Genomic DNA, 8,276 nt, shown 5'->3' with positions numbered 1-8,276 from the left:
TCAGAGGCAGAACTTTTTAGGAAATAAAAGGAAATAGCATAGTAAAATAAAATATAGTTTGAAAGTGTAAGATTTTATATCCCCGATAGTCCAATAGGAAATGTTAAAATTGACATTTGAATAAATGCACTCGAGGTCCCTATAGTTCTCTTGAAAGTAGGTAAGGATAAATCTTAAATAACTAATGATAGAGGTATTTATTACTTTTTTTTTCCAGAACCCATGCAAAATATATGATAGTTTAAACTGTACTCATTATCTTACAAGTGAAAATGATAAAAATGTCAACACTTTAAAAATAATTTCCACCCACCTTTATTGTACGACTTCACTGTGAAGTACTCAGGTGAAAGTTTCAGGACCATTCTATGGGAATGGCTTCAAGAGCTTTGAAAGTAGCATAGGTATTCTTACAGCCCTCCTCAAACCCACTTCTTATCTCTTTGCTTAACATTTACATTTAATAGATAAGGTGATAAAAATGCGTAAATGAATAAATTAACGTATGATTTTTACATAGAGTCAACAGTGAAATGGCTTTGTTTTTTTTTTTTTTTTTTTTCCTTTCCTGTATTCAATAGCCATTCCCTGAGTGCGTACTCTGTGGCTGTCGCTATTTAAAGAACACAAAGATTTAAGTTAGTTCCTAGTGCCATTGACATTTGATGAGTAGAGGCCTGGGATGCTGCTACACATTTTCCAATGCACAGGGCAATCCCCACAGCAAATTACCTGTCCCGAAATGTCACGGGTGTCTACCTTGAGAAACTTTTCTATACCGGGATATTTTCCTGCCCCCAACCAGATTCTGGAGCTTTGTGAGTTCTCACAGCGACCTGCAAATCATTACTATAGAGATAGGTCATTTAAGTTGGCAAGGTGTTCCAGACTTAAACCAGCTTAATTCAAATAGAGAATCAATTATGGCCCAAGTTAGAGAGCTATTATTCATATGTCCTGTTTATAAGGGCTACCTGACCAACTCTCAGGGATTACAAAGTGCTCTCATTAGCTGCTTCCATTAGGTCCTGGGACCTGTCTTGCCTAAAATTTCTCATGCCTAGACAGAAATATAGTGAAACATGGATCTGGGTCTGCTCACTCATCATCAGAAAACAAATGTGACTTTATGTTCTATTTTTTTTTCCTAATATGAATCTCACACTGTAAAAATAAAGCTTATTAAACGACGAAAGCTTAAGAAACTTCCTCATGACACCCTTCCAAGACCTCTGAGGTCTCAGGGTATGAAAAGCTGGGATATAAACCACTCTGGATAATGACATTGTTAACACACACACACTAGGGCTCCACCTTCTCCTTCCCAAGGAACTCAAATTAGTTGCACATTTCTCGGAATATCAGAAGTCGAGCTTTGAAAATAAAATAAATGTACGTGGTTCAAAAGAAAGCAGCAATTCCTTCCAAAGTCAGGTCTTACAGACTCCGACCAAGTGACTATCCTACATCCTGCTCTCATCACTCCAAACCTGCCCGTGGAAGAAGTTCGAGCAATGCTGTTACCTTTTCTTGATATTTAAAAAAAAAAATTCTTCTAAGGAACCAGGTGCTATCTGAGCTGGGAGGTTTTCTTTCTTTCATTTTGTTATTTGTTTTTTTCCCTCAGAAGCAGCCAAGAGTGCCAGAATGGAAGTGTCTGCTTGGAAGAAATGTAGGACTGCAAAAGCAAATACTGGGAACCTTGTAAGATCGTCTCCAAAATATGCCCTTAGAAAGAATGAAAAGAAAGTCCTAGGTGCTCTTAAAATCACATTCCTCCCTCGTCAGAAGGACACCAAACGTACACCTAGTAATAGGGGCTGCCTGATGTATGGGAAAATAACCTTCTCAGTAGTCCATGCATCTAGACTAGGTTTAGTTATTGCTTCCTTTGGGTGGGTTTTGGGAGACTTAAGTGCTTTGTGATCAGTGAATGGCAGTTGAGATAAAAACTAGGAATAAAGAAAACCAACTCTTTGCCTTTAAATAGAAGTGGTTCCAGTTTCCTTTTACAAGCCCGAAGGGTTGTTGTACATATTAAAACTGCTGCACAGCTCCATCCCTGGTCGCAGAAATTCTCCCTCCACCCCCCAGCCTCTCCCCACCCCTACCCCCCAGGAAGATGTCAGATCTCTGGGAAACAGCAGTTACAAAAGGATGCTTTTCATAGCTTGTACTAGAAAACGCTGGCATCCCATCCCTGCATAAAATAGCACTAAACTGAGTCACAATGCCGGAAGCTGTGCCTTCTGCTTCTCTTCAATGGGATCTAGATAATTTCTAGAGAAAATATGAAATAATATATTGCATAGTTGTTTTTTTTTTTTTTTTTGCCCGTGCATGTGACACGCTGGTTCTTCTCATCTCCCGCTTGCCCTAGATAATTTTAAGCTTTATCCATCCGTGTACCAGGCGAGAGAGAGAGAGAGAACGCAGTTAACAAGATGACAGTGTTATCTAGGTATTTGGCATCAATATTAGCAAGAGTCTGTCATTTGACAATTATTTCCCTGGCATGCCAGACGCTAAAGAAAATGTTTTCATTCATCTGCAAATGACTAACATTTTATTGATGTCTCGGAACGCGGCTGAACACTACTGCGCTCTCCGATTCCGAGCCGGGTTTGGGGGGTTCCTGCGTGAAGACCCACAGCAGCGGCAGCTCCGCGCTGCAAGCGTCTGGGGGAGCGGCGGGCCCGCGGGCCGGAGACGCCGGTTAGGGACCCTCGGCGCAGCCGGTGCGGGCGCTCACAGGTGGCCAGGTGGCGGGAGCACCTGCCTGTCCCCGTGCCCACCCCCCACACCCTCGGGCCCTGTGATACAGCGCCGAGCGAAGCCCCCCCGCACCCCGCCTGGTCGCGAGCCCGGTCCGGGAGGCCGCGGGATGCTGACCCCGCGGAGACCCTGCTTCTGCGCCCTGGGCCGGGGGTCCCGCTGGCCCTTCGGGGGAACGGGTCGGGGACGGGCGGCTCTGCTGTACCCATTAACCCCGGGGGAGGAAGGAGAAGAAAGTGTCGAGAGACTGCCTCAGGGGGGTGGAGGGGGTGCAGGGCTGCAGGGGGTGGAAGGGGGCGGGGTGGGGGGCGAGCCTATTTTTTTTTTAACATTTTATTCATTTATTCATGAGAGATAGAGGCAGAGAGAGAAGCAGGCTCCATGCAGGGAGCCCCACTTGGGACTCGATCCCGGGGACCCCAAGATCACAGCCTGGGCCGAAGGCAGGCGCTCAGCCACTGAGCCCCCCAGGGGTCCCGAGCCTTTTTTTTTTTTTTTTTGATTACTTGTTTCCCTCCACTTCCTCGCTGCGCTTCCCCAACTCCTGAGCAACACTGATTGGCGTAACTGCCATCGACTCCAGCCTCGGTTCTCGCATTGATCCGCAAATGGCCCGGAAGAGCTGAAGGGTCTGCAATCTGGAAACGATAGTTTGAGGAGCAGGGTGGATGAGCGGGGGGGGGGGGGGGGGGGGGCACTTGATGGGATGAGCACTGGGTGTTATGCTATATGTTGGCAAATTGGACTCCAATTAAAAAGAAAAGGAAAAAAAAGAAAAGAAAAAAAAGGAAAAAAGGGAAAAAAAGAAAAAAAAAGAAAAAAAGGAAAAAAAGAAAAAAGGAATAAGGAAAAAGGAAAAAAAGGAAAAGAAAAAAGGAAAAAAAAGAAAAAAAAAGAAAAAAGAAAAAAAAAAGAAAAAAGAAAGAAGCAGGGTGGAGGGGAGGAGGGTGCAGGGAAGGGGTCGGGGGCGGCCCCCGGCCCGGAGGCTGCAGCGGGAGCCGCTCCTCGCCGCCGAGCTGGAAAACCTGTCCCACCTGCTTTGGGGGCTCTTAAAAAAAAAAAAAAAAAAAAAGGAAAAGAAACCCAAATGCAGCCGTGTGAGTCGTTCCACCGAAGCCGCGGCCCTGCCCGCGCTCCCAGCGCGGCTCTCTACGCCCCGTGGGCTCGCACGGGGTTAAGGGGCCGCTTACGTAACGGGGCAGCGCGTCTCTAAACAATTAGAGCGCCTGATTACAGCCCCGGCCCGGCCGCGTCCCTCCGCCCCCCGCGCGCCTGCGCGCCGCGCGCGCCCGCGCACCGTGCCCGCGCATGCGCATGCACGCACGCACGCCCGCGCAGGCACGCACGCCCTCCCTCCGCCCCCGAGGCCCGCGCGCTCACACGCGCACGCGCGCCGCCCGGGTCGGGGCGCCTCCCGCGCCCGCGTCTCCGCCGCGGGGCCCCGCGCACGCGCACGCGCACCCGCACCCGCACGCGCACGCGCACCCGCGCCCGCTCGCGGCCGTCGAGCATCCTCCGCCGCGCCGCCGTCCCTACCTGGTTTCCGAAACGAGGTAGAGCGGCAGCGGGTCGGCCGAGTCCCCGCCAGCCCCCGGCGTCATGATGGCGCCGGCGGCAAGTTGGAGGACTTGAAAGTTACGGTGTCTCGGGAGGTAAAGCGCCCCCGACGGGGAGCGCGGGGCGCCCGTCCGCTCCCCCTCCCCCTCCCCCCCCCCGCGCGGCGCGGGCGCGGGGACTTTTCCAGCGACACCTCTCGGGGAGCCCCGCGGGCCCGCCCTGGGCATCACGGGCCGCCCGCCCCTGGGGGGTTGGGCGTGTTGTTGTTGTTGTTTTCTTCTCTTTTCCTTTTTTCTTCTTCTTTTTCTTTTTTTTTTTAATCCCTTCATCCCTCCTCCCCCCTCCCCCTCCCCCCGCGCGCCCCGCTGCAGCCCCAGTCCCCGCGCGCGGTTGCTAGGCAACGGCCGCTTGGCAACGCGCGTGAGCCCGGGGGCCGCCGAGCGCCGCCGCGCCGCGCGCTGCCTGTGCCTGTGCCTGAGCCTGTGCCTGTGCCTGTGCCTGTGCCTGTGCCTGAGCCTGAGCCTGAGCCTGTGCCGCCGCCGCCGGCGCCACTGCAGCCGCCGCCGCCCGCCCTGCCTCCGCCGCCGCCGCCGCCGCGCCTCCTCCCTCGCTAGATGGTGTGCGAGCCGCCCGAGCCCCAGACTCGCTCCGGACGCGGCCGGGAGGAGCTGTAGCGCGGTGCCAGGGGGTGGGAGGGAGGGAGGGAGGGCCCGCGAGGAGGAGGAGGAGGAGGAGGAGGAGGAGGAGGAGGAGGGGAGGAGGAGGAGGAGGGGAGGCCAAAAGAGGAGAAACAACAGCCAACAACTACAGGGGGAAAGGAACAAGAAAAAAAAAAATAAAGAAAGCAAGCAAGAAAGCAAGAAAAAGAAAGGGAAGCAAGCTACCCACCCACCACCCCCACCCCACCGCGCTCCCCCCCCTCCAAAAAAAAAAAAAAACAACTGCACAAAAAAAAAAAGAAAGAAAGAAAAAAAAAGGAAAGAGAGAGGGGGGGAAAAAAGAGAAAAATCCTGTGGCGCGCCGCCTGGTTCCCGGGAAGACTCGCCAGCAGCAGGGGGTGGGGGAGCGCGAGCGGAGAGCTGCTGGAGAGTGAGCAGCCCTAGCAGGGATGGACATGATGCTGTTGGTGCAGGGCGCTTGTTGCTCGAACCAGTGGCTGGCGGCGGTGCTGCTCAGCCTGTGCTGCCTGCTGCCCTCCTGCCTCCCGGCCGGACAGAGCGTGGACTTCCCCTGGGCGGCCGTGGACAACATGATGGTCAGAAAAGGGGACACGGCGGTGCTTAGGTAGGAGGACCGGCGTGCTGCTCGTACTTGTGTGTGTCTCTCTGCCTCTCTTTCCGCCCTTCTTGCCTTTTTCTTTTTTCTTTTCTTTTTTTTTGCACTAAGTGGTGGACACGGATGCCGAGCTCCATCAGCATCCCAAACGAGCCGGGCGTGCGGAGCGATCCAGGTGCTGGTCGCGCCGGGCCCCCCGGCCGCTGGGGCAGGAGCAGGGGCAGGGGCAGGGGCAGCGGCCGGGGCAGCGGCCGGGGCCGGGGCAGGTGCAGGCTGGGCGCGCGCGATGCGGACGCACTTTGCGGGGACGCCAGGTGGCCCGGGGAGGAGTGAGGCGGGAGCCCCGGGAGGGGCAGGTGCGGCTCCGATGCCGGCTCCCGGGGTCCGCGCCTCGCCGTCGGGGAGTCTGACAAGTTTATCAGGCCGCTTTCCTCTTTTTTTTTTTTTTTTTTTTTTTTTTTTAACTCTCGCCTGAGCCACTTTTCCAAACTGCTGGCTCCCTGCTCCCGTTTATTTTTCCCTTTCCCTTGGACACTTAGGCTCAATTTTCTGCCCCTTGAGCTTGCTTGCTTTCCGCTGATGCTTTTCTCCTCTCTCCCTCTCCCCCTCTCTCTCCTTTTTTTTTATTCCTTCCCCCTTTTCTTCTCCCAGTTCCCCCCCCTTCCTTCTTACTCTCCCTGTCCTCTCTTGCCTCTTTTCATCCTTTTTTTCCCCTGTTTTCTCTGCAGTCTTCCCTTTTCTGTTTTCTTCCTGCTTATCTTCAGCACTCTCATTTCTGATGCCATGTAACCGCCTTTCCTTCACTCTTCTTCTTTTTCTTCCCTTGTGGATGTCCCTATTCTGTGGTCGGGTCTCCCCCCTTTTGAGTCCCATTCCCCATCTCCCCCCTCCCCGTACCCCTTCCCATCCCTGTCACATACACCCGCAGGTTCCCTCCGAGCCCTTCCAGTCCCTTTCTCTCACACTCACAAATCTCTCCCCCTTAAACACACTCGCTCACATACTGTTTCGCACCCTCACACACACTGGCACTTCCATGCTCCAACAGCCACTTTCATATCCACGTTCTCCTTCGCTGTTCCACACACTGTCACTCACACGTGTGTACACGGGGTCCCTCTTTCTCTCCGTCCCTTCCTCCTCCTCTCCTTCCATATTCAGTCTTACTTCTTTTCTCACTCTCTCTTCCTCCCTTCTTTTCCCCCTAAGCTTGAGCACTGAAATGTTTTGTCATTAATGAGCATCCACAGCCTGATCCTACCCCTAAGCAACACCGCAGAGTGAGCTTCTGGAAACATATTTTTGTTTTTTCTCCTCTTGTGAAAATACCAATTGATGATCAGCGCTGCTTAGATCTAAACAAGGCTAAACACTCTCATTCCTTCATTGCCGGTCGCCCTACCTTCTCCCCCTGACACCCCCAACTGACGTACACTCCAGATCTCCCTGAAAGATCTCCTTTCTCTCCACTGGGTGGTAGTTGCCTTGTAAGTGTGGATGCACAAAATCAGTATACATGGCATGTCCTAGGTGACAGAGAGTGGGACGTGTTTCTGTTTGAATTGTGCAACATATCTTAAGTCTAATGATCTGGGATCTGGGTGTGGTGTAGGTTTTACACCTTCTGAAACATGCTTAGGAGTCCAAATTCGTGTGGAATGCTATTATAATTTCTGATACACACTAATAACTCATATGCTTTTATAATATGTTATCTTTGCTGCTGGAAACACAAAATGCCACTGAATGTATACAAAAGTAACCCATGATTTGTTATGACTTAGTAACACACCTTTTCATTGCTGGTAAAAGCTATGAACTCTATGTGACATGAGGATATGAATAAAACCCACACGTATGTTCTTTATATTAAGTTTGTTTTGGAAGTTTGAACCACAGTGGAAAGCGTGAAGCCAGCCCTACCCTTAGAGGCTGCAAACACGTATCGTGGGAGCTGCAGTCTATGTGTGTGTGGCAGCCTGTGGCTTCTTGGTAACGGGCATGAACACTTTCAGCCAAAGGGTCTGATGGACTCCTTGCCTTTGGATGATCTGTCTTGGCGTTTGCCTTCTAACGAATCTAATACATGCTGTATAGCTAATTAAAATCCATCCGGAGCCACATCCTGCTTCTCAGAGACCTAGGCTTATTAGTTCTCTCATTGCTTACAACAGTGAAGCTTCTCCAGCTGGTGGGGGCAATACCTTTCCGGTGTTGCTGCTCTGGGCGCAGTCCTTGTTTACTTGTGTACACTGGAGCACATCCATTGACAGGCTCTATGCTGACTTCTATGATATCTTAATTAGGGAACTTTGGACTCTTAAACTTTTTAAATAGAATAAAATCTCTGTCTCTTCTAAGTGATGTTTGTACCAACTACAGTGTTCATTCATTCATTCATTTTTAGTAAACAGAATGATTTTTTGCCATATGAAACAGAAGTCTGATCTGCGTTACTTTTTACTCAAAGTCATTTGTTTATAGTAATTCTGTAAATTCTCTAGGGAGTATCCCACCTCTTTACCTTTTTATACTGTCCATAGGTTTTTAAACTATCTTAACATATGCATTTATAAGAAACTCTCCGTTAACAATTGTGGAATCCTATCAGTTATTTTTCTTGATGCTTCTGCATCTGGCATTTGCTCTGTTCGTAGACCGATACAGAT

The 8,276-nt window shown here is 51.0% G+C and overlaps 1 protein-coding gene across 2 annotated transcripts in view; it reads left to right on the top strand.

Moving 5' to 3' along the window:
- The first annotated feature begins 5,288 nt into the window (after nucleotides 1-5,288).
- The window catches only part of NEGR1 (neuronal growth regulator 1), an 813,801-nt gene continuing 810,813 nt past the window's right edge, over nucleotides 5,289-8,276 (top strand). The window contains exon 1 of one of the 2 annotated variants that reach the window (XM_077905039.1): nucleotides 5,289-5,616. In XM_077905039.1, coding sequence (XP_077761165.1) covers nucleotides 5,441-5,616 — 176 coding nt within the window. In that variant the 5' untranslated portion in view covers nucleotides 5,289-5,440. The remainder of the gene's footprint in view (nucleotides 5,617-8,276) is intronic. The other variant, XM_077905038.1, reaches the window with a different exon arrangement.

This window comes from Canis aureus, chromosome 8 (assembly GCF_053574225.1).
Source record: "Canis aureus isolate CA01 chromosome 8, VMU_Caureus_v.1.0, whole genome shotgun sequence".
Lineage (NCBI taxonomy): Eukaryota > Metazoa > Chordata > Mammalia > Carnivora > Canidae > Canis > Canis aureus.
The sequence above is the reverse complement of the archived record's forward strand: the minus strand, read 5'-3'. Positions and strand labels throughout refer to the sequence as shown.